General features: G+C 34.9%; 1 protein-coding gene across 1 annotated transcript in view; it reads left to right on the top strand.

The window, feature by feature from the left end:
* Positions 1 to 26,122, top strand: part of CNOT6L (CCR4-NOT transcription complex subunit 6 like) — a 115,889-nt gene that overhangs the window by 75,683 nt on the left and 14,084 nt on the right. Inside the window, exons 6-9 of the mRNA XM_042936119.1 lie at positions 7,375 to 7,443; positions 9,962 to 10,119; positions 12,420 to 12,574; positions 24,787 to 24,938. Of these exons, the coding sequence (XP_042792053.1) occupies positions 7,375 to 7,443; positions 9,962 to 10,119; positions 12,420 to 12,574; positions 24,787 to 24,938 (534 nt within the window). The remainder of the gene's footprint in view (positions 1 to 7,374; positions 7,444 to 9,961; positions 10,120 to 12,419; positions 12,575 to 24,786; positions 24,939 to 26,122) is intronic.

Consider the following 26,122-nt stretch of genomic DNA (forward strand, 5'->3'; position numbering starts at 1 on the left):
TTAGTAATACTCTTATTATTTTTTTTAACATCAGTGATTAAAAATTTTTTTTTAATGTTTATTTTCGGGACAGGGAGAGAGAGAGAGAGAGATGGGAAGAGAGAGACAGAGACAGAGACAGAGAGAGAGAATGAGCCAACGAGCGAGCAGGGGAGGGGCAGAGCCAGAGGGAGACAGAATCCAAAGCAGGCTCCAGGTTCTGAGCTGTCAGCACAGAGCCCAATGCAGGGCTCCAACTTGACCTGAGCCGAAGTTGGATACTTGATGAGCCATCCAGACACCCCTGATATCAGTGATTTTTTAAATCTTTATTCCTTGGACTTTCATCTGTTATTTTTTCTAACCTTTTAACATCTAAATCATTAACTTTTAGACTTTGTTTTTTTCCCAAAGTGTTTATTTATAAATCTCTCTTTAAATCTGGCTTTTAGCTGCATTCTTCAGGTTTCAATTTGTATTAATTTTTTATCATTCAGTTCAGTATATTATCTAATAGCTCTCATCATTGTTTCTTAGATTAATCACTTAGAAATTTCCTTATTTCTAGGAGATGTTTTATTTGTCATTGATTCCTACCTTAATTCCATTGTGGTCAGAGAGTAATTTATTAAAAAAATTTAAATATTTTATTTATTAGGCAGCATATGCTTAATTTTTCTAAGTGTTATGTATGCACTTAAACAGAATGTACATTCTGTACTTATTTGGTGCTGCATTCTATATATATTAGTTTAAGTTTATTAATTGCCTGAGTATGTCATACTTGATAATTACTGATTTTTATTCATTAGCGACAGAGCTGTGTTAAGATCTCCCATTTTGATTATAAATTTGTTTATTTTTTATGTCTCTTGCAGGGATCAAAAGGATTGATTCTTTTATCATGTAATGGCCTTCTTTGTTCCTAGTATTTCTTATTAATTACATATAGTGAGGGTTTATTTTATATACCTTACCTTTCTGGTTATTTGTAATGTTTACCAGCTCATTATGTACTTCTCATTACTTTATTGATATAGCTATATGAAAATAGCTATGCAAATTCTTCTTGGTTAAAATTTGCACAGTATATCTTTTTCTCTTATGTTTAATGTTCTGTTTCCTTATATCTTAGTAATTCCTTCTGTCTTGTTTTGGGTTTATTTTTTTTCTTGTTTTTGAAGTGAAAACTTAGATTTTTTTATTTTAAATCCTTTCTATTTTATAAATCCAAGTATGTAGCATTATATATTTCCCTCTCAGAACTACTTTAGCTGCACCCCGCAAATTTTGATATGTTGTATTTTCATTTTCATTCTGTTTAATGTGTTTTTTTTTAATTTCCTTTGAGACTTCCTCTTTCATTCATGGGTTATTTAGAATGTGCTGTTAAATTTTCTGTTCTTTCTGTTACTCTTCTTTGATTCCAGTTTGGGACCAGTTGGAAAACATTCTGCATTATTTCAGTTCTTTTAAGTTTACTGGTGTTTGTTTCATTGTCTTGGCTAATGTTACATGGGTGCTTGAAAAAGCAAATATTCTGTAGTTGTTGGTGGATTGTTCTATAAATGTAAACTATGTTAGTTGGTGGTGATGTTCCACTCTTCTATATCTTTTCTAAATTTTCTACCTAGTACTCTTATTACCAAATACTGACATTATAGTGTTGAACTCCCCAACTGTAATTGTAGAGATATCTGTTTCTACTTTCAGCCCTGGCAGTTTTTGTTACATGTATTTGAAGGTACATTGTTTGATGTATACATATTTAGAATTACTACATAGTCTTGCTGAATTGAACCTTTTATTATTAAGTAACAACCTTCTTTTTCTAGTATTTTCTTTGCTCTTAAGTCTGTGTGTCCGATGTAAACATAACCACTCTACTTTTTTTGTTGTTGTTTCTTCCTAGCATGGTATTTCTTTTTCCGTTGTCTTTCAACTTTACTATGTTGTTGTATTTGACATAAGTTTCTTATAGACAACATATAGTTATGTGTCTGCCCCACAAGAGTCTGCTGTTTTAATTTGTATATTTAGATCATTGCATTTTAAATAATTAGCAATAGAGGTCCCTGGGTGACTCAGTCCCTTAAGCATCTGGCTCTTAATCTTGATTTAGGTCATGATCTTGCATTTCCTGAGATTGAGCCCCCAGTCATCAGGCTCTGCACTGATAGCACGCAGCTTATTGGGATTCTCTCTCTCCCTTCCTCTCTCTGTACCTTCCTGTGCACGTTCTCTCTCTTTCTCAAAATAAATAAACTTAAAAAAAATTATTGATATGTAGCATTTAATTGTGCCATTTTAAATAATTGTTTTCTGTTTGTTTCCCATATGTACTTTGTTTATCTTTTCTTGGTTTCCTGTGGGTTACTTAAATATTTTTTAGGATTCTACCTTGTTTTATTTGTGCTATTTTTGAGTATATTGTCTTCTATAATTTTCTTAATGTTTGCTCTAGAATCACAGTATACATAGTTAGTGTAGTCAACTGATAAAGGTATTTTATCACTTTAAGTGCATTATCGATGCCTTCCACTTGTGTGCCTCACACTCCCCACTTTTATTAAAATATGTATTTTTTTTTTCTTCTACCTGCACAGAGTATCACACAGATGTTATGATTTTTGCTTCGGCCATCAGCTATGACTTAAGAAGCTCATGTGGAGAAACATAATCCATTATGTTTACCCCTGATTTTACTCATTGCTTGTTCTTTCCTTTTTGATGTTCTGGTTCTTCTGTTACCATTTCCTTTCTGTTTAGAGAACTTCCATTATCCATTTTTTAAGGGCAGTTCTGTTAGCAACAAAGTCTCTTGGTTTTTCTTTTATAACATCTTTATTTCCCCTTGATTTCTGAAGGGTGGTTTTGCTGGGCACGGAATTTGTGGCTTGACCGTTCTTTCTTTCAGCACTTGAAAATGTGCCACTTCCTCTGACTACCATGGTTTCAGAAAAGAAACCCATTGTTCCAATAGGTAATGTGTCCTTTCTCTTTGATGTTTTTGAGATTTTTTTTTCTGTCTTTAGTTTTCAGTCTATGATATGTCTTGGTGTGGATTTCTTTGGGTTTATTCTACTAGAAGTTTGCTCACCTTCTTGAATTTGTAGGTTTATGTCATTTACCAAATTTGAGACATTTTCATCATTGTCTCTTAGAATACTTTTAAGCCTATGTTGTTTCTCTTTTCTTCTTGACTCTGATGATATGAATTTTAGAGGTTTTGTCTCTCAAGCTCTGTTAATTGTTTTCCCACAGTTTATTTTCCTTTAATTGTTCAGATGGAAGAAATCTCAAATTACTAATTTTTTTGTTTTTTTTATTTTTCTTGCCCTTTCAGTGAGTTTTGTTATTTTTTATTACATTTTTAAGTTCAGTAATTTCATTTTGGTCATTTTTTAAAAATTAGAACTTCTTTGGGCTTTTTATTTTTTCATTTGTTTCAACAGAATTTGTAATTACTTCTTGAAGCAGCTTTATGATAGCTGCTCTAAAATCTCTGTCAGATAATTTCAGCATCTAAATCATCTCTGTTGATCTCTGATGGTAGTCTTTTCTGCCTTAGTTTGTGATAATCCTGGTCTTTGGTGTGACCAGTGATTTTTCAGTTGTACTCTGGTTGTCTTGAATGTTATGTTTGGAGACTCTTGAAGCTTTTATTATTAAAAAAAATTTTTTTTGATGTTATTTTTTGAGAGAAGGAGACAGAACAAGGGAGCATGGGAGGGGCAGAGAGACAGAGACAGAGACAGAGAGAGGAAGGGAGGGAGAGAGACAGAATCCTAAGCAGGCTCCAGGCTCTGAACTGTCAGCACACAGCCTAATGAGGGGCTTGAACTCACTGACTGCCAGATCATGACCCGAGCCGAAGCTGTTCGCTTAACCAGATGAGTCACCCAGGTGCCCTTTGTACCTTTTAAAATCAAATGTCAATTTTAATAGGCAGTTGCCCAGTTTAGGTTTAGCATATGGGTTCTGTTAGCCCTTCCAGGCTCAGCTGACACCCTCAGTGTGGGCAAACTAGGCCCATTGCTGCTGGTCCCTGGAGGGGTGGGATGTGTTGGCTCTCTTGGGCTCTGGTAGAGAGATTGCCATGAGCACTTTGGATTACCACCGCCACTGAGTGTGAGTTTCTCATGTAATATTTGTTGCATTTCTCCTTTTTGGCTTCACTGGCCAGAGGAATCAGAATTTTTTTGCTGCCCTTACCCAGCTGTCTAGCACCCATTGTGGCATGTATGGGAGATAAAAATGGGAGGATTACTGTTTTATCACATTTTAAGTATAATGCTGAGAGATTACTATGTTAACTCCTGTCTCTTGTATTCATGGGGACACTTATCTTCCATATTGATCCAAATTCTGGTACTGTTATATCTATTAAACAGTGTTTTGTTTTGTTTTTTTTGATGGTAGCCCATATAATTATATTTCTGTTCTTTGTCATATCACTGACATTGTAGTTTCATCTTAGAAATTAATTTTAAGTGTATGTCCATATGAGTATATCATTCTCCTTGTAAGAAATGTTAAAAATTCCTATTAAGACTAGAATGTTTTTTGACCATTACCTTTAATTCCATGTTCCCTCCATGTAAGTAAACACACTTGTAAATTGGGTGTGTATTTGTGTAGATATTTTTCTAGACTTTGATATGTAAAAATTACACCAGTAGAAATGTTATGGTATTACTTTTCATGTGTGTTTTTAAAATGTTTTTTAATAAAACATTTTATCATTGCATATTTTCTAATTGTTTTCATTCAGTTTTTCTTATATATTTTTCTATTTTAACACACATGTATCTATCCCTTTTTTCTTAAACTATACCATAGATTTCTCTAAAATGAATATTAGCCATTTACCCATGTTTTTGCTGCTATAAACAGCAGTGTAATGAGTATCTATTTGAATGCTTCCTTAAAAATTTTTTAAATGTTTATTTATTTTTGAGAGACAGAGAGAGACAGCATGAGTGGGGGAAGGGCAGAGAGAGAGAGGGAGACACAGAACATGAAGCAGGCTCCAGGCTCTGAGCCGTCAGCACAGAGCCTGATGCGGGGCTCGAACTCACGAGCCTCGAGATCATGACCTGAGCCAAAGTCGGATGCTCAACTGACTGAGCCACCCAGATGCCCCTAATGCTTTTTTTTTTTTTCAACTTGTTTTATTTTTTATTTTTTTAAATTTACATCCAAATTAGTTAGCTTATAGTGCAACAATGATTTCAGGAGTAGATTCCTTAGTGCCCCTTACCCATTTAGCCCATCCCCCCTCCCACAACCCCTCTAGTAACCCTCAGTTTGTTCTCCATATTTATGAGTCTCTTCTGTTTTGTCCCCCTCCCTGTTTTTATATTATTTTCATTTCCCTTCCCTTATGTTCATCTGTTTTGTGTCTTAAAGTCCTTATATGAGTGAAGTTATATGATTTTTGTCTTTCTCTGACTAATTTCACTTAGCATAATACCCTCCAGTTCCATCCACATAGTGCAAATGGCAAGATTTCATTCTTTTTGATTGCTGAGTAATACTTCATTGTATATATCATACCACATCTTCTTTATCCATTCATCCATCGATGGACATTTGGGCTCTTTCCATACTTTGGCTATTGTTGATAATGCTGCTATACTCATTGGGGTGCATGTGTCCCTTTGAAACAGCACACCTGTATCCTGTGGATAAATGCCTAGTAGTGCAATTGCTGGGTCATAGGGTAGTTCTATTTTTAGTTTTTTGAGGACCCTCCATACTGTTTTCCAGAGTGGCTGCACTCCCTGCATTCCCATGAATGCTTCTTTAGCAGAAAGGGCTGAATCCAGGAAATAGCATTGCTGGGTCATAGGGGATATGGATGTTTAAAATTTTAAAAGATGTCCTCCCAGATAGCCGTACCAATTTATATTCTTACCAGCCACATATGCAAGTATTCATTTCTTATCACCATCACCAACTCTGGATATATTAAAAAAATTTTTTTTGTCAACCTGGATAAAAACATGCTGTCTCATCTTTTTCCTGATTACTGGTGAGATATAGTGTCTTTTCATGTTTTTGACTCTTTGGACATTGTTGGTGAATACTATGCATTTTACTTATACTGATACACTGTGATACATTAATTAAAATAGATTAGTAATGTTTTGGGAAGCACCAAAATGGCAGCATCACTGTACATGTTTTATTTTGAGGATTCTTTGATTTCTGAATTTTTAACCATTTGCTGATAAGGAACCCCAACAACTAGAAAGTTCCTTGTTTACACTGCACTGTATTTATATATTGGGCTTTCCATTTTTTACATAGTTGCCGTGATTGTGGCATGGCACTCCTGGCAGGCATGATTGTTTTCCAGGATTCAGTATGTTGATCCAGCTGCCTGGTTTGTTTGCCATCTTATGATAAGCTTCATTTCTTTCCTGGCAAGATATGGAATATGCAAACTAATGTTTGTTCCACTCTGTGAAAACTATGGAAGCTAAAGCAAGCATCGTTTAGGTAGATGTTGGAATACCAAAATGCTCAGTAAGGTGAAACTTTAAAAAAACTTTTTATAAATGTTTATTTTTGAGAGAGACACAGAGGCAGGGAGAGAGACAGAGCATGAGTGGGAGAAGGACAGAGGGAGAGGGAGACACAGAATCCCAAGCAGGCTCCAGGCTCCGAGCTGTCACTACAGAGCCCGACCCAGGGCTTGAACGCACGAACTGTGAGATCATGACCTGAGCTGAAGTTAAACACTTAACCAACTGAGCCGTCCAGGCACCCCTTTAAAGTGAAACTTTCAAGATCTTAGATATTCTGGGCAAAATTACTGTGGCTGGATGAAGATAAGAGTGTTTTGTTTTAAAGGAACATATTTCTCAGCCACTAAATACCCTGGGAAAAATCCACAAACTTGAATCCAATTATCCTGTAATTGTGAATGTTCTTAAAAGGAAGAAGTAAAAGCGGTAGTTAAATCTTGGTGAATTTTCTCTCATCTGGTAGTTGGGTAGCTTTTAGTTCCATGGTATTGATAATCATATCTGAGTAATTAATGTTTAACCAATGCCTTCCTTTTTTTCTCTATAGTGTAGTTCTAATCTCTTGCTTTGCATGGATGTTCTAAAAGAGAGAAAGTTTAAAATCAAGAAATGAAGGCTGTGTAAGTGGAAATGCCAATTAGGAGTTTCCTAATGTTCTTTTCACATTTTCATTTGTGTATTTTCTTCATAGGTCTCCTTAAACTTCTTTTGTCTTCTTTATATTTCAGTATTAGAATTTTAAGTCAGTTTGTGAGGCATTAAAACTAAAGAGACAACAGAAGTTGATTTGACATTTTTAAGTAAATACTACTGATTTTAGAAGATGTGAAATTAATATTTAAAATTTTTTTCCCTTCAGTTCATCCAGAGCAGCTTCCTCCGAGGCCATGGATTACATTAAAAGAACGAGACCAAATTCTGCCATCAGGTAATTTTTCTTATTCTTCCTTGTAATAAAGCCTTACAATTGAGTAAATAAATAAATAAGTAAATCAGGCCTTCCAAGTGACATCTTCACACAGGGTATTGGATGACTTAAAAAAAAATGAATTTTCCTCTGAAATTTTAAACTGCTTCAATACTTTATCTTTCTTGAGTGGGTAGAGTGGCAGCACTTGGGAGAGAATAATTTAGACTGAGTTTATACTTGCTATATTGGAAACAAAATATGATACCAGGCCAGTGGTGTAGTGATGGTAGAAGGTAAGTATTTAAGCAATTCAAGGATACGGTTTAGCATTTTTCGAACTGCAGTATTGTAGAAAATATAAATTTTTTATGTCTTTGTAGAGACCAATAATGATTTGACATCATTTATAGTGGTTCTTACTGCTTATTAGACATTTTATAATTGGGAATTCTACTTACAATAAGTTATGAATTATTATTTACCCAAATGCCTTCTTTTTAACCATAAGAGTATCTAATTTTTCATTATATCTAATTTCATTTTTTAAATTAACAAATGAAAACTTTATTGTTTTAATACCAAGGTTGAACCAATCACTGAATACCAACACTTTAATAATTTTTTAAGGCTAAACCAGGGAACTTATTGTGTACTTTTTAAGGCCTTCTGTTTGTGCTGTATGTTCTTTTTTAAAGTCAAGAGTATTTAGAAAAAATTATATGCTTTGGTATTGAGAAACATCTTCATGGTTCTGTTTGCATTTTAGTAACACTGAGAAATATCAGATCTACAGTACATTTCTGTGTCTTCCAGAGTGCCTCTTTAAAATTTTAAAATCTTTCTGTGCCTCTTTAAAAGTGCAGAGGCAGTAATTTTAAAACTACCACACTCTAGAGCCACAGTGTCAGCCTGTTCTAGGAGCCACTGTATCAGGTGGTATCACGAGAAACACTTCTATTAACAGGATACACATAGATGATCTGAGTAAAGGAAAACTTTAGGTTTTCTACAGACCCTTAACTTAGGTGGATTTATTTTGTTTAGCCTTCCTTAATGCATAATTAATTGTTCCCTTTATGATACTAAAAACACCATTTTTCTGGTTCTTCAAAGTAATCCCTTTTTGAGTATGAGTGAACATAATCTTGAAGTGAAGCTTTCCTACTACTGCATACCTACTTTTCCATTAAGAAAAAGAACAACAGAAACATGTTTTTTGTCAGTTATTGAATTTTAGAAGTAATGCATTCTTGGGTTTTCCTTACTGAAAAATGAGTATGAATTTTTCTTGGGATGTATTGTACTTTTCTGAGTAGAATCTGAGTGCTAAAATGTGCCTTTTACTTCTGGTGAGTAGGGAGATGTGCATAACAACTTCTGACAGTTAAGGGTGATTTATAGGCACAAAACTATAATGATAGTTTTGGAAGAATGAGTCCCAGATAGTTAAAAAGGTAACAGTGTACAAAATGGCCACCAGTCAGATGCCCAGGGGTCCATTGAACTAAGTTTCTCTTAATCCTTTTCTCATCATCTGAATCTTTACCAGCTTCAGTCAAGTAGTATTACTCATTAATTGGATTCCTCATCTTTTATTTAAGTGTGTCATTCTCAAGAATATGGACTTCCCATTATAATCACCTGGGATGCTTTTTAAAAATATGAATATCCAGACCCTATTATACTAACTTAATTAGTCTTGAGTAGGATCTTGGGTACGAACACTTTTCAAAGAAAACGCTGGACAAAGTGATTCTAATGGACTGCCTGGATAGAGAATTACTGATAAAAATCAGGGCTTTTCATACTAATGTATATGTGAATCATCTGGGGAATTTGTCAGCTTATAAGGTTCTGACCTAGTAGGGTCTTTGTGGTACCAAAGATTCTGTGTTTTTGAGTTCCTAGGTGATGACTGATACTCTTGTTCCTCAGAACACATTTTTGAGTAGCAAGGATTTAAACCTTGGTCTCCTATTAGTTTGCTCACAGTCCTTTTATATATAGTTCAAGGGCATTTTAAAATGAAAATTCAATTTTGGAAATGAACGTATGATTTGTCAAAAAGGATTCTCACAACTAAACTTTGTCCATATATTTCTGGCTTAGAGCAATATGAATAGTAAGAGGCCCCCAAAAGTATTAAATAATGGGTATTTTGTTAATAAAAATTAATGAAGTTAGAGCCTTTTAATGAACAGAACTAAAATTTACTTGTGCAGAGCTTTGCTTAAAAAATGTCAAAAAATTAGCATTCTGATTTAGAATTTGAATTTTTATTAAAATATATTTCCTAAAAATCTAAAATATGAACTATATGTCTAATTCTAGTAAAAGCTCTTTGATGTGATGGACTCCAATGAAGTTTTAGTAGGTCCAGTGTAACAGAATTTTGCCCAGGGCATCTCACAGTGCTGCCATTGGGGCAGGTTTGTGTGCCATGTGTGCTTGTGCAGGGACGCACATGACGCCTCTCTGGAAAAAGTTGCCTAATTTTCTCCCTTTTCTCTTTTGTTTTTTTCCTCCCAATTCTTAGCATCATTCACGGTTATGTGTTACAATGTGTTATGTGATAAATACGCCACCCGGCAGCTATATGGCTATTGCCCGTCCTGGGCATTAAACTGGGAATACAGGAAAAAGGGAATTATGGAAGAAATTGTTAACTGTGATGCAGATATCATTAGTCTTCAGGTAATACTATAGAAATTAAATTTTCTGGGGGCACATGGGTGGCTCAGTCGGTGAAGCGTGTGGCTCGTGATCTTGGGGTTGTGAGTTGGAGCCCCACGTTGGGTGTAGAAAAAAGAAAATAATGAAATAATAAAATAAAAAAATTTTTTCTTAAAAGATTGAAACTTAAAGGTGAACTTAATCTTATTTCTGGGAGAGAGCCTGTGTTCAAAACAAAACTCAAATTATTTTCTTTTCTCTTAAAAAAAAAGATAATTTTTTTTTTTAACGTTTATTTATTTTTGAGACAGAGAGAGACAGAGCATGAACGGGGGAGGGGCAGAGAGAGAGGGAGACACAGAATCAGAAGCATGCGCCAGGCTCTGAGCCATCAGCCCAGAGCCCGACGCGGGGCTCGAACTCACGGACCGTGAGATCGTGACCTGAGCTGAAGTCGGACGCTTAACCGACTGAGCCACCCAGGCGCCCCAAAAAGGATAATTTTAATAAGCACACAAGACATTTCCACAGAGGAACTGTTTTGCTAAAGTCCAGTCATCCACTTAAATGCATTTACTCTTAAGCGAAAATTGCATCCATTATTCATGTTAATAGTTCATCTTATGAACACATCACTGGTATTGCTGAAAGAGAAAACTGCAGAAGGTTGTGTCTTTTTAGACACAGATTCTGATGGAATCTGTAAAAAAAAAAAAAAAAAAAAAAAAAAAAAAAAAAAAATTGTCCACTGTTCCTTAATGACAAATATTATAAACATTAAAAAATGTTGTACTGTAAATAATGCATTTTTGTCTTGTTTTAAAAACCATCTCTGAAATTTAGACTTTCCTGTTTTATAACATTTTATTATGATGAATTTAATTGAAGAAGCATCTTTCTGTTGAGATGTGTTTTATCACTTCTTTTCAACAGTCAGCTAATGAATAGCCAAGGTTTATAGGTAGTGTTTAGTAATTTTTTCTTAGCAACTTTCGAAAGAATATTAAATGTTTATGAAGTATTTAAAAATTGTAAGTGTTATAATTTCGTGGCTACTTTTCAGCGTAGCCTGAGAAGAAAGATTTACTTTTTAAATACTTGTTTTTTTTAAACTAGAATAGCTTGATAATTTATCTTTATGTTGTTTATGGTTTATGACTTCCTGGGAAATAATAAAAATCTTCAAAAGTTAAGTTTTCTTATAAACACTGAAAACTGACATAGAATTGGGGAAGGAAGCAATAGACAAAGTTGGCTTTGTTGTGGTTACTTAATTGTCCTCTTTTTATTTAGTATTTATAGTAATAATAGCCTCACATTCCTCTAAGTATAGTTTGAAAAATAAAAACATCATAATTTTAAAAAGTATTTTTTTATTGTAATAGTAATTCCATAGTCTAAAATCTTTATCCTAGAGAAATTGAATATTTTGAAAAAATAAATAGAATGATGGGAGAAAACACCTAATCTCATAATCCAGAAATCGTTGCTGTGTTAAAACTTATGAAGTGTTTGTTGTACACAGATATTAAATTTGCTTTCCTATTTATTTACAGATATATTTTCAAAAATAAAGTTGAGATCATGCTATTGTATTTAATGCACTTTCCATATTAATAAAATTCTTCAAAACCAATTCATTATATGAGTATACATTTATTGAGTAGGCATTTGTTCTGCTGTTGAACATTTAGGCTATTTGTAAGCTTTTATTATAAAGTCATGTTATAAGCATTATAGATAAATCATTATGTTCACATATTATTTAATTTGGAAAGATTTGTTAAAAATATTTTATGGGTCAAAGAATAAAATTGTCTAGCTTTATATAATACTGGATTAGCAGAGACCATTGGATGATTGGTATTCAGTTACCTAAAAATTCCTTAAAGTAGAGCTTTTTGTTGATAGATCTTAACCTTCTCACTTTTAAGTATCATTCCTTTCTACCACAGTTGAGAAAGATAAAATTACCTCTCTATATAAAATTTACTATTCCCTCCTGCTTAATTTATAATATGCCCCGTTTTGCCAGATTTGAGGAATTAAAATATAGTAGAATGAACTCTAAATTGGGACTAAAGAGACTTGGAACCAACTAGCTGTGTGAACAAGAGAGAATCGTGCAAGCATTTCGAGTGCTTTCAGGTTTAAAAGCTGCCATTGTCAAATGGCTCCTGCTAGCTGTAAGAGAAGATAGACAATATTTGTTATGTGAATTATGCTAACTTAGTCACATCTCACTCATAATGCTAAACATTTTTATATCTTGATTAGAGTTTTCCTCTGTCATGTCGATGACAACTTTTCTTTCACCTCAGGAAGTGGAAACAGAGCAATACTTCACTCTCTTTCTGCCAGCATTGAAGGAGCGTGGATATGATGGGTTTTTTTCTCCAAAGTCACGTGCCAAAATCATGTCTGAGCAGGAGAGAAAGCATGTGGACGGTTGTGCAATATTCTTCAAAACAGAAAAGTGAGTTAAGGAAACAAATAATAATAGTGTATACTGACTTTAATTATCACAATTTGAAATTGTCTTTGATTTAACCCTATAAAATGAACAAAAAGCTAGAAAGCAAGTGATGTAAAAATTAAAGCTGTTGGTAGTGTTACATTTCTTAGGCTGTGTCTTGGAAATAAGAGTCTTTATTGTATTATTCTTTATTTTTTATTACCAAATTACACTAAAAATTTTGAGAGTTATGCTTGAATATGGGATTATCATGTTTCTAAATATATTTTTATGAAGTAAATAGTTTTTGTGTAAATAAAAGGTAGTGTAGTGCCTTTTAAGATTTGAAATGAGTGATGTGATTTTCTTTCTGTGATTTTTGTTTTGACAGTTGGCTTTCTCAGAATCATTAGTTTTATTAACCTTTTTCAGTTAACATTTCATGTATTGAATCATTTACTAAATGTTTACTGAATATTTGCTTTGTGACAAGTGCTGTGCTAGTCAAATTAGGCACAAAGATAGACATGACATAGCTCCTAATGTCACTCAGAGCTCTAGTAGGAAAGGTAATCATATAAGAAGATAAAAATAAGATATATACAAAATAGAGATCTGCATAGGTAGGTAAGAGAGGATGGAAGGGAGACAGCTTATTTAAGGGTTGATTGAGATAGAACAGTGGAAAGCAGTCATTATCAAACACACAGAAAACATGATTTGTGTTTTTTCAGAGCTGTTAATGTCATTGATTAAGTCAAAAGGTGAGAATGTTATGAATGTACATATTAGAATACATAAATGATCTTGTAGAAGCTTCTGGTTGTGAAGTCGTATGCATTAGATGTACGACACTGCATTCCCTGCTTGAGGGTGCAGAGCCACAATCTGTCATCTTTTGAGTGCTGGCTGAGCGGCTAGATGGTTAGAGGCACATTCTTTAGTTATCATCTTAAGGAAAAGAGAAAAGCACATTTTTTGCCTCAGAAAGGCTGCTAATTTTAGAGTGGAAAATTGAAGGAATCTCCAATAGAAGACTGAAATATGTAAAGTCTGATAGAGGTTGAATCCCGTGTTTAATGATTTGGGTTTGATACATTGGATAGGGAATCATCTACTTATAGGATAAGCATATAGATGTTTGTTACTATTTTCCGGTGTTGTCCCCCTTTTAATACCAGTTATAACAAAGCCAGTTACATGTTTTTATTGATACAGGCATACTTACTAGCATATTATGTTATTTTAAGTGAGTTAAGTGAATTTGAAGATACTTGCCTACTTTTTCTCATTTGTACCTACTTTCCTGTCTTTTCTGTGAATTTTTGTTTTTTTTCTGTGAGTTTTTAATATATCTCATTTTGGCTAATCATTAGTGCAGAGGCCTGCAGTATTTGACTGAGGTGAGAATATACTAAATTCTTCTAGTTGGCTGGTGATTTTTTTTTTTTAAACAAATTATAGAATAACAATAGATATTACTTCAATAATAATGTTAGGCCTTTTACTTTATTTTCTTATTTAATTTTTTTTTAAGTGTATTTATTTTGGGTGGGGGGCGGGGTGGTTAGAAATGGAGACAGATGGAGAGAGAGAATCCCAAGCAGGATCCACGTTGCCAACTCAGAGACCGATGCTGGGCTCAGACTCAAGAACCATGAGATCATGACCTGAACTGAAATCAAGAGTCATAGCCTTAACTAACTGAGCCACCCAGGCGCCCTTCTCTTATTTACTTTTTAAAGCACCCCTCAGAACTAGGAGTAGAGCTATATCATCATTTTTATAGGTGAGAAAACCAAAGTACAGAGAGTAGCCTGGCTTGAGAATCAAAGCTTTTAACCATGGTGCTAAACTGAATCTTTAGGTTGCTTGTTGAGCTTCCGGTATTACTTGTACCTCTTATACAGTTACCTTATTTAGAAAAATTGCCTTGAATTTGATGTTTGTTATCTGTGTTCATATACACATTTCTTGAGACACCATAATTGAAAAAAGAATACTGATAATATTGAGATAAAACATCAGGTTCTTTTTCCATTTGCCATTGTTTCTTCTGGAAGGAAGATAATATAATTTTTATTATTCCCTTCATAGTTTGAGAGGAAAATCTAAAATGCCTTGATAATTTACTAGAGGTAGTTAAGATTTGAACTAACAATTATAACTATTATCTAGGGAATGTTAAACAGTTAAGTATTTTAAAAGTTGATGTTTGAATTATTAAAAATGCTGCAAATTAGTTAAGAGATGAACACATAGGGAATACTTAGGTGCAGCATTTGGTTTTCTCCCCTACTTCAACTCTTTTTGTCTGAATAATAAGTAACATGGATTCAGTAACAGATGAATACTTTGAGTATAATACCTTATTATATTCTCTTCTGAGCAGTACCAAATACTGTTGATGTCAAATGAGCTAATTATCCAATGCCAAACTATCCGAAATTTAACACAAAGTATACTACCATGCTTTTATTCTATTCTTTCTTCAGATTGGAGAGATAGTACAGTGCTAAGAAAAGAATTTTTAAGCCAGGTGGTTCTCCTATTTATGTAGCTATATAATCTTGAATGAGTCACTTGCCCTTTCTGGGCTTTTCTCCTTTGTATATATTTGTATATTGCCAGGTGAGATAATTTCTTTATATAGTTAACAAAACTTAAAAGTCAAATGGTAGTTGTAGGAAGAGTAGTTCCAAATCTCATTCTCAAAGTATCATTCTTCTAAAACCAGAGTATCTCATAATTTTTAACCTTCATAGATGACAGCTTATCTCTTCATGGGAAATGGCAGAAGGTAGGTAACAATAAATAGAAACTACAATTACTGTTTTTTACAAAATACTGTAATAAAAATTTGTTAACCCATTTTGATGAAAGGATAAGATATTGCTTAGCAAAGGCTAGGACACATATTACCAATTTTCTGAGAATTGTAATACAATAAAATAGTCCTTGTGTCATATTCATTGCAGTTTAATTTAATCATTGGGGCTTCAGAAGGCACTTCAAGATTTGGCAGGACCTTTTGGTCAACATTATGAATGTTTTTCAGGTAGTTAGATGCATGGGGATACCAGAAACGAGAAATTTTGATTCATAAAAATGCCAAAAGTCAGCTTTTGGTTTGTCCTTTATCTCAGTAAATATTATCTTCAGTCCAAAGTATTTTATAAAACATATATACATATATGTGTGTATTTTGTTGTGTGTGTATGGAAAGACTGTTAATATAGATAAGTTTTTAGACTCAGAAACTTAAATTTCCTTTTGCCATATTTTGTCCTCTGGCCTTAGCAGTTAGTAGAAATGGGCTTGGAACCAGATACATAATTTGAAGAAATTGAAAATGCAGAAAAATGGAGATGAAACAAGATCCAGATAATGACTTACTTGCTGTTCTCGAAGTTAGCAGTTCTGATCTGAACAGTTTAGCTTTGTTTCACATCAGTGAGAAAGGGAAATAGGAGAACAGCCATTTTAGAACAAGTGACCATTACTGTGAAGAGACAGTCTCTTCCAGTAGGATTTAGAACTAGGTTGTCATGGTGCTCAGTCCTTGCTGTATTGTCTGTGCTTTCTAACCTGCTTCCAGTCTCAGAGGTACCAGGTAAGGCCAAGTCTTCGCTTTTCCTTCCTATGTTAATACAGTAGTTTTGTGCTTGAGAAGAGGGCACCCAGAGGTTATAGTTTCATTCCAAAATGACCAATCATGATAATTCTATCTCACTGGTTTCTCATATACTGATTTCCTCTGTCCTAGGTAGTGGTTGCCTTAGAATTTGTCTGTGTGATTTTTAAAAACCAGATTGTGATTTCTAGTTTATAATGTTAACTCTCTCATAAATTTAGTCTGGAACATAAAATTACTGCTTGGTGCCACAAATGCCACAATAGATACAATAACTGCTTCACCTAACTTGAGAGATTTCTTTCTTTCTTTCTTTTTTTTAAAAGTTTATTTTTGAGAGAGAGAGACAGAGGCAGAGTGTGAGTGGGGGAAGGGCAGAGAGAGAGAGAGGGAGACACAGAAGCTGAAGAAAACTCCAGGCTCTGAGCCGTCAGCCCAGAGCCCGATGCAGGTCTTAAACTCACAGACTGCGAGATTATGACCTGAGCTGAAGTCGGACGCTTAACTGGCTGAGCCACCCAGTCACCCCTAACTTGAATGATTTCTTATATGGCTAAAATGATCAAGAATGTGAAAGTGGTTTCAGTGTTTCAAAGAGTTGTACAAAGTTACGTAGGATAGTACATAATCTACTTTTCTTCCCTATTTATGCTGGTCTCTAAGCTTACCTTTTTTAGCAAGTTATTTTCTGGCACTCCCATGATTATTTAAAGGGACCCAAGAACATATTTTATAGCATCTTATACTGAATATACAGTAAAAACTTCCATTTGGTTTAGGTTTAGGAGTGCTGGAATATGATCCAGAAAGGGTCATAGTTTACCTTGCTGTGGTTATACTTTTGACTATGTACCTTTTGTTCCTTTTGGCTTGTAAATGAATTCAGGGAGGGAATATTACTCAGGTCTTACAGATTGTTTTGTTTGCTCATAGTTGGCATTCACTGTCTCTCTCTACCGTTGAATTAATTACATCACAGCCTATAAAATTACTTCTAGATCACAGGCTAGTAAGAAATTGAGTTATCTCTTTGTTCTGTTTGAAGGGCTGTTTTGGACATGTTCTTCCTGTATTTGAAACATTCATCCTAATAATCTATCTCAAATCATGTGAAAAGGTGGGGTCTTTGTTTTTTTATTATATCAATCTTTATTGTATATGATCTCTCTTATGCCCATTTGACTTTCTGTAAAATAACACTTTCAGAAAGGTAAATAGAAGACTTCTGAGACTAAAATAAAGAAAATAGCATCAGGAATAATGCTTATAGCATATGTGTACTAGGTATAGAATAGGAGTACTAAAATGAATTGAAATAGAGGCACATTTAAAAGTTTTTACTCATTACCAAGGCCTGATGGTTTGGATTAGTGAGTGGAAAGCAGCTATAAACCAATATGTTTTTTTCAAAACATTTAATAGAAGGAATGAGGAAGACCTCTCTGTATGTCAAAATGTCACCTGTATGTAAATCTGTGAGACAAAAAGTAGAAGCAGAGTGGAGTGCACTGGCTGTGTGTAGGGAGGAAATTAAGAAGTAAGGTAACCAATTAAATTGGTAAGGTAATTTGGATGGAAAATGGAGAATAATTTCTTACTATATTATAAATGTAGTATAAAATATGAAAAGAAGACAAGCTGTAGGAGACTATGGCTATCTTCACTAGTGTTGGAAATGTTCTTAAGGAAGGGTACCTAAAAAAAAGTTCTTGAGCTACAAGAGGCACATCTTACTTAATTCTCACTGTGAAGAAGGAACTTTCTTTGGTTCCTTAGTTCTCAACTATCTCTTTGGATCTTCAGCTATTGGTGAAGTAGAAATGACAAAACTTGAGCGTGACTCTGTCCTCTTTAGTATTTATAAGTGCCAAGGAAAGGAGTATTAGTTAGAAGGACATATATACTCTGTTTAGGAAAACTGGTTTTGTTTTTCTGAACTTTTTGAAACCAAAGACATTAAAAAGTTGATAATCCAAGAAGACTGGGAAGTTATAAAAGTCAAAAGTGAGGCAATACAATAATTAATTATACCAGTTGGGAAGAAAGTTTGGAGAGGTGGTTGGAAGCATGTAGTAAACTAAATAATTGTTCAGGAATCACTTTTATTTATTTTTAAAAATTTTTAATTTTTGTTTATTTTTGAGAGAGAGTGAGTGAGGGAGGGGCAGAGAGAGAGAGAGGGAGACAAAATCTGAAGCAGGTTCCAAGCTCTGAGCTGTCAACACAGAGCCTGATGTGAGGCTTAAACGCACTAACTGTGAGATCACAACCTGAGCTGAAGTTGGACACTTAACTGACTGAGCCACTCAGGTATCCTGTGGGATTCATTTTTAAATGATGTGTTTTTTATTTTTTTTTCCAATGGAGAAAAGTCAGTAACTAAGCATGTATTTTTATTTCTTTATTTAAACACTTAAAAAAGTTTTTTAATGTTTGTTTATTTTTGAGATGGGGGGGAGGGCAGAGGGAAAGGGAGACACAGAATCCAAAGCAGGCTCCAGGCTCTGAGCTGTCAGCACAGAGCCCGATTTGGGGTTTGAACTCACGAACCAAGAGATCATGACCTGAACTGAAGTCGGACACTTTTAACCGACTGAGCCACCCAGGTGCCCCCATTAAAAATTTTTTTAAATGTTTATTTTATTTTTGAGAGAGAGAGAGTGGGGGAGGGGCTTAGAGAGGGGGAGACATAGAATCAGAAGCCCTGATAGCAGAGAGCCCAGTGTGGGGCTCGAACTCATGAATTGCGACATCATGACCTGAGCTGAAATCAGATGCTCAAACGACTGAGCCATCCAGGTGCCCCTCAAATGTGTATTTAAAAAAATTGTTTTTAACATTTATTCATTTTTGAGAGGGAGAGAGACAGAGCATGAGCGGGGGGGGAGGGGCAGAGAGAGAGGGAGACACAGAATCCGAAGCAGGCTCCAGGCTCCAAGCTGTCAGCACAGGGCCTGAAGTGGGGCTCAAACGCACGGACTGGGAGATCATTACCTGAGCCGAAGTCGGACGCTCAACCACCGTTTGAGCCACCCAGGCGCCCCTCAAGCGCATATTTTAAAAAGAAGTTGATTGAGAGGTGTCTGGGTGGCTCAGTTGGTTAACCGTCAGATTCCTGATTTCAGCTCAGGTCACAGTATCACAGTGAGTTTGAGCCCTGTGTTTGGCTCTGCACTGACAGTGCAAAGCCTGCTTGGGATTCTCTCTCTCTCCCTCTCTCTCTGCTGCTCTCCCACTCACATGCATGCATGTGTGTGCACACATGCATTCTCTCTCTCTCTCTCTCTCTCTCTCTCTCCCTCCCTCCCTCCCTTCCTCCCTCAAAATAAACAAATTAAAAAAAATTGAACCTGTGATCTTTGCCAAGAAGATTAAGAAAAAGCAGAGGCTTGGTGAAAGCGTTAAGGCAACAAGGATATTTTAAATACCATGTACTGTAAAGAAGGGCTATTACCCATTGTAGGTTGTGTAATCACTAATTGAGGATCAAGACAAAAAAAAAAAAAAACACTGGGTTTACATCTTCTGTTTTGCTTTCACGATCTCTATTGAGAATTATCTTCAAAGTGGAAAGACCAAAGTAAGACAAGTGAAGAGGAGATTGGTAAGACAGGAGAGTCAGTATACTGACTGAACTAGTTAGGTTTCCATATCAAGATAATTACACCTTTTGGTACTAAAAGATCTTGCAAAAGTATAACTATAGAACTGGCATGGGTAATCTATTATGAATGTTGCAGTATAGAAGTTCTAGGTTGTTGAAGATGAATAAACCATCTCATTTTTCTAAAAGATAAGGTAGTTTGGTGTTCCCCTGTGGAAAGGAACAGAGAAGAAATAGAATTGGGCATAGAGAACAGAGTTGTGTTGCAGGCCTGTGAACAGCCTCAGAGGACTCTGCCAGCTGTAGCTTTGGAGCTGAAATGACCTGTGAGAGTTAACCCAGGAAGGACCCAAATCCCCAAACCTTTATCTTTTGCTTTTGATATATAACTGTATGAGGGCCGCTCCTAGAAGTACTTGACCTTGGATGAAGTAGCTCTTTGCAGCTGGAGCAATTCCTGGACAATTGATGAGGAAACTGGGCACTGTGTTTCCATAATCATTCCTTTGCAAAGTCTTTGCAAAGTTTAGGATCAATAGGTGTGAAGTACCTGTAAAAAGTCTTGATACAACGTTGATCCTCAGTAATGGGCAGCATGTATTATTTTTATTACTGGTTCTGTCTTATTGAGACTTTCGATTATTTCAGAGAAGACCAATACATACACATAAGATTTGTGAAAACCAAAAGATGGCAGGGATATTTAATCTTCTGGAAAAAAAAGGATGAAGTTTTAAAGGGCCCTTAAACAGTAACTTCTTGGACATCAGCCATAACAACTTTTTTCTAGATAGGTCTCCTGAAGCAAGGGAAATAAAAGCAAAACAAACAAAAGCAAACCTGGGACTACATCAAAATAAAAAGCTTCTGCACAGCAAACGAAACAGTCAATAGAACTAAAAAGCAACCTATGGAATGAGAGAAGATATTTGCAAATGGCATATCTGATAAAGGGTTAGTATTCAAAATATGTAAAGAACTTGTACAGCTCAACACCCAAAAAACCAAATAATCCAATTTAAAAAATGGCAGAAGACAAGAACAGACATTTCTCCAAAGAAGACCTACAGATGGCCAACGAGCACATGAAATGATGCTTATTATCACCTATCAGAGAAATACAAAACTACAATCAGATATCACCTCACACCTGTCAGAATAGTTAAAACCAACAACACAAGAAACAACAGGTTTTGGCAAGGATGTGGAGAAAAAGGAACCTTCGCACTGTTGGTGGAAATGAATACCGGAGTATCCAATGTGGGAAGTAGTATGGAGGTTCCTCAAAAAGTTAAAAATAGAACTACCCTATGATCCAGCAATTGTACTACTGGGTATTTACCAAAGAATACAAAAACACTGATTCAAAGAGATGTATGCACCCCTATGTTTGGAGAAGCATTATTTATAATAGCTAAGATAGGGATGTCTGGGTGACTCAGTTGGTTAAGCGTCCGACTTTAGCTCAGGTCATGATCTTGCAGTTCGTGGGTTCGAGCCTGCTTTGGATTCTGTGTCTGTGTGTCTGTCTGTCTGTCTCTCTCTCCCTCTCCCTCTCCCTCCCTCTCCCTCCCTCTCCCTCTCCCTCTCCCTCTCCCTCCCTCTCCCTCCCTCTCCCTCCCTCTCCCTCTCCCTCCCTCTCCGTCTCCCTCCCTCTCCCTCCCTCTCCCTCCCTCTCCCTCTCTCTCCCTCTCTCTCCCTCTCTCTCCCTCTCCCTCCTCCTCCCCCTCCCCTGCTCATGTGCTCACGCTTGCACTCTATCAAAAATAAACAAACATTACAATAGCCACTATATGGAAGCAGCCCAAGGTGTCCACTGATTGATGAATGGATAAAGAAGATACACACACACATTGGAATATTAGTCATGAAAAAGAACAAGATCATGCTATTTGCAATGACATGGATGGAGCTAGAGAGTATAATGCTAAGTAAAATAAGTCCGAGAAAGACAAATACCGTATGATTTCACTCATATGTCGAATTTAAGAAACTAGCAAAGGGGGAGAAAAAGAGACAAACCAAGAAACAGGCTCTTTACTGTAGAGAACAAACTGATGGTTACTAGAGGGGAGGTGGGTGAAGTAGGTGATGGGGATTAAGGAGTGCACTTGTGATGAGTACTGGGTGGTGTATGCAATTGTTGAATCACTATATCATATACCTGAGACTTAACACTGTACGTTAACTAACTGGAATTAAAATAAAAATTAAAAAAGTCAAGTTCCCTTAATATGTGAGTGGGTGTACTAATGAACAGAAATTCAAGAAAGGGTACTCAATAGAAATGAAGTCTGCTACTCTTAGATTCTTAAGGAAAAAGAAAGAGTAAGGGATAAAATCATTTGAGGGTACAGAAAAATATTTATATGCAAAAATGTTCAATAGCATTGGTTATAATAGCTCAAGTCAGAAATAATTTAAATGTCCACCACAAATCAGTTAAATAAATTGTGAATCTGTAAAGTGGCTTATATAATATAATCATATGTATTGATTTTGAATAATAATTTATAGGGAAGTATCCCTGATAGAATGTTTATTAATAAGCCAAAATATAAAATTAGAGAGTATTATCTTAATTATATAAAAATATTTGTATGCAAATGCATGGAGAAAAGTCTAGGGAATTATATTGACTTGTTAATGGGGATGTTTGGTTGCAGATAACTTTCAATTTTCTTTATATTTTTTCTTGCTCCCAAATCTGTACAATAAACATATGTAAGATAATAAAGTAACGTTTTCCCATTTGTTTTTAAGCACCTATAAAATGCAGGACTGAAGAGACCTGGTTTAAGAGCAGAAAAGACCAAAATTAGTTCTTATTTGGCTTATAATTAATATGGCTCTCCCCAAAGTGCAGTTTCTGTCTTTATTAACAAAAATAACAATCGCAAATGAAGAAGGCACTAGTTCATTGAGTTGTTCAGGTGAACAGCCATCTCACACCATATGTCATATAAGGAGTTGGCCATTTCTTTTATTAGAAAAGACGTAATGGTGTGATATTTAAAGTAGTGTCAAGTAGAAGAGATTCTAGGTTTTAATCTATATTCTTTTAAAGAACATATCTAGATCGAGCTTTATTGGGTGAAAGATAGAGGGAAACAAATTTTAGTTGATGAGGGCATTTCTAATTGTTGCATACCCTCCCTCTCTCACAAGGACCTGACTTCAGTAGAATTAAAGTATTCCAGCACTAAAAATATTACTGTTAAAACAGGATTTTCACACTTTCCTACAGAGCCTTGGATTCCTATAAATAAATCTCAAGAGTTCTGTAAATATTTAGAAGGTACTTCAAAAACTTAGTACAAATAATTAAACTTAATTTAAAAATAACATATTCACCCAAATATTTCAAATATCAAATGTTAACACTTTGCAAATTAATAACATGTTTTGGATATGCTGCTTGATAGACTTGTTTTGGTGCAGACCTGAATCAAATTTTCACCTGCTTGCTTAGGTTTTCTGAGTTCAAGGTCAGTTATTTACCACTTATATCTGTGTGTCTCCGTGAATCAGGATGTTTCTTAATACTCTGCAACCAAAACAAAATACAGAAATAAGTTGGATACAGAGACTTATACAAGACTATAATCATCAGTACCCTCTGATTTAAAATTTTTTTATTTGTCAGAACAGATTCATTGTTTTCAGTGATTGATTTATTCAAACACAATACTACTTTAATTTGTTTTATCTATGGGAATATTGCCAGAAATTGTTTGAAAAAGTCTGATATGGAGGATGGTCAAGTCTACCTATGGAACATATTTTGAATCTTCTCTTTATTTCTCTTGCCTTAGTCCAAGCCACCATCACCTGTCATTTATATAACCTCAAAAACTTTGTTTGGTCTCATAATTCCCACTTTAGCTCCTGTAATCCATTCTCTACTAAGCATCTGGAATGATCTTAAAACATATAAATTAAGTAATATGTCCTTGCTTAGAACCTTCCATTATTCCCTTTCCTCTCTAACATCATTTCATAGCCTTCCATTATTTCTTCCTTCATGTTTTAGGAAAAGATCACCTCCTTAAAGTAGAGAATGAAAACTATGCTCCCTTCTATCACTCTGGGTTAGAAAATAAATATGATCTGACTTTTTATTCTTCTCCATGCGTGAGACCTCTCCCAGAATTGGAGCAGGGAGTGGAGTATCGTTTGTCTAGCACAGTGTCCTGCAGCATAGTAAGACTTTAGTCAATATTTTTAAAGAGATAATTGCATATTTCTGTTTCAAAGCTAGGAGGAAAATGGGGTAGTGTAGGCCTGTTAAAAGGACAGAGGTGTCTACTCCATGTAATACTTAGCAAAAAGTAGTATATTTAGTAGGTTTTGGCCATTTATAAGATATTTTACAAAACTGATAAAACTAGGCTTAAAGAGTTTAAATGGCTTGACCCAAAATCATACTGCTATTAAATTTCAGTGCTAGACTCAATTCTATTAAATACTATAAGTCTACAATACTTAATTTGTAAGTAAAGAAAGAAAATACTATTAGTGCAGAAACTGTAGTCCCAGAGGGAGCCATTTTCTGCCTTATAGAAGCTGTTAACCCTGAACCCTTACATAATGTAACTCCAGCTTTCTGGAAAAGGCGAGATAGTAAAGTTGGCTTCTCCTTAGTTGAGATAAGGGTGTGACCCTGCATTTTCTTGACAAATCTCTTGATGTGGTAAGAATAAAACTGCAAACAGGGTACGTAGATTTTACTCTGTTCTTTCTCCTTAATATATATATATATATGCCATAATATATATATATTATGCCTTCTTTGCTACATGGCACTTCTAAGAAAGTTCTTAATCTGACTTCTTATGTTTCACAGGCCAGAGCTGATTGCATGGCCCTTTGCAGATGGAAGATGACTAGGGAGACAGTAAATTGTATCTGTGTCTTGTGCTCCCTCATTTAATGCCTTTTAGTATGATAGTCCAAGTATCTAATATCATAATAATAATGTGTTGTGCCTTTTAGATTTACTTTGGTGCAGAAGCATACAGTGGAATTTAACCAAGTGGCAATGGCTAATTCAGATGGATCCGAAGCTATGCTGAACAGAGTGATGACAAAAGATAATATTGGTGTCGCTGTGGTATTAGAGGTCCACAAAGAACTATTTGGAACAGGTGAGTGCAGTTTAAAACGTTCTTACTAAAAATAAATACCATCCCATGCTTTCCCATCTTAAACAAGTGCACAGACTCTTTATTTATTGCACAGTTATTTTCTTGTCTTTAAGGAAAGTTAAGGGAGATGGGCGGGAAAATAACACTATTATGTAAACCATCGTATATTTCTAGAGATATTACTTAATAGGTAATTTCTAAAAAGGAAAGTCTTTAATATTGCAATTAATTCCAAAAGGTTATTTGAAGTAGGAAATGCTTTAGTTAGGCTGAATTTGGAAATTATGATGAGTTGGTTCTGTTTTTCGCCATATTTTTAGCTTCTTGAGTGTGAAATCTTTTGTCTTTAAGGTTAAGCACTTGGCAAGTTTTCTCTAATTTCTTTGTTACATCTCAGTCATTGTCAGGGTAAAAGCAGGATCTTTTATCTACCTGGTACTTATCTTTTACATTTTAGATTATTTATAGCTTCCTTCAAAGTCAGAAACTCAATATGTACTTTGCATATCCAAACCTTTTTCCCCCCTTTCTGCTGCCTGCCTTTGAGCATTTCATTGTTTACTTAACTATTATATTTTAGGCAAGAGCACAGAAAAGATGTAAGACCACATTAGGGCTTTATTTTTAAACTTTTTCATGTACTTACTATAGAAGAAAAGATTTTTGCTTTGGGTATTGATTTGTATTATTCAGACCATGCTTGTCAGACCTCCTTTTCTCTCTGTTCTTCAGTTTATCCCTCATCGTACAATCTTTGATACAGAATTAAAATTTTTTTCTTCTTTTTTTTAGCCTTTCCATTTTTACCTACTTTTATGTCCTTTCCAGTCCCATTCTTTCAAAAGTTTGGTACCTCTTTGTCTGGTAATGTGAAAATTGAGTTTCTTTGGAGTTTTATTCTCCTTTTACTTTTCAGAAGAGTAATTATAAATTACACCGTAGACACTTTTCACATTTTGAAATATGTCTCATAGTCCTATGAGAGGAATTTAATATTATAGAAGGTGTTCATGGCCCCTTTGTTTTTAATAGTTTTTAATTTTTAATATAGTGAACATTTAGTCTACAGCCAGAAGTGACACTATAAAACTTACAGGAAAGAATGGAGCTTAGAGAATTTTGGCCACAAATTTTTATATTATGATCAAATTGCATTAAAAATGACTGTTTCTATGTTTGTAAAT

This window comes from Panthera leo, chromosome B1 (genome assembly GCF_018350215.1).
Source record: "Panthera leo isolate Ple1 chromosome B1, P.leo_Ple1_pat1.1, whole genome shotgun sequence".
NCBI lineage: Eukaryota > Metazoa > Chordata > Mammalia > Carnivora > Felidae > Panthera > Panthera leo.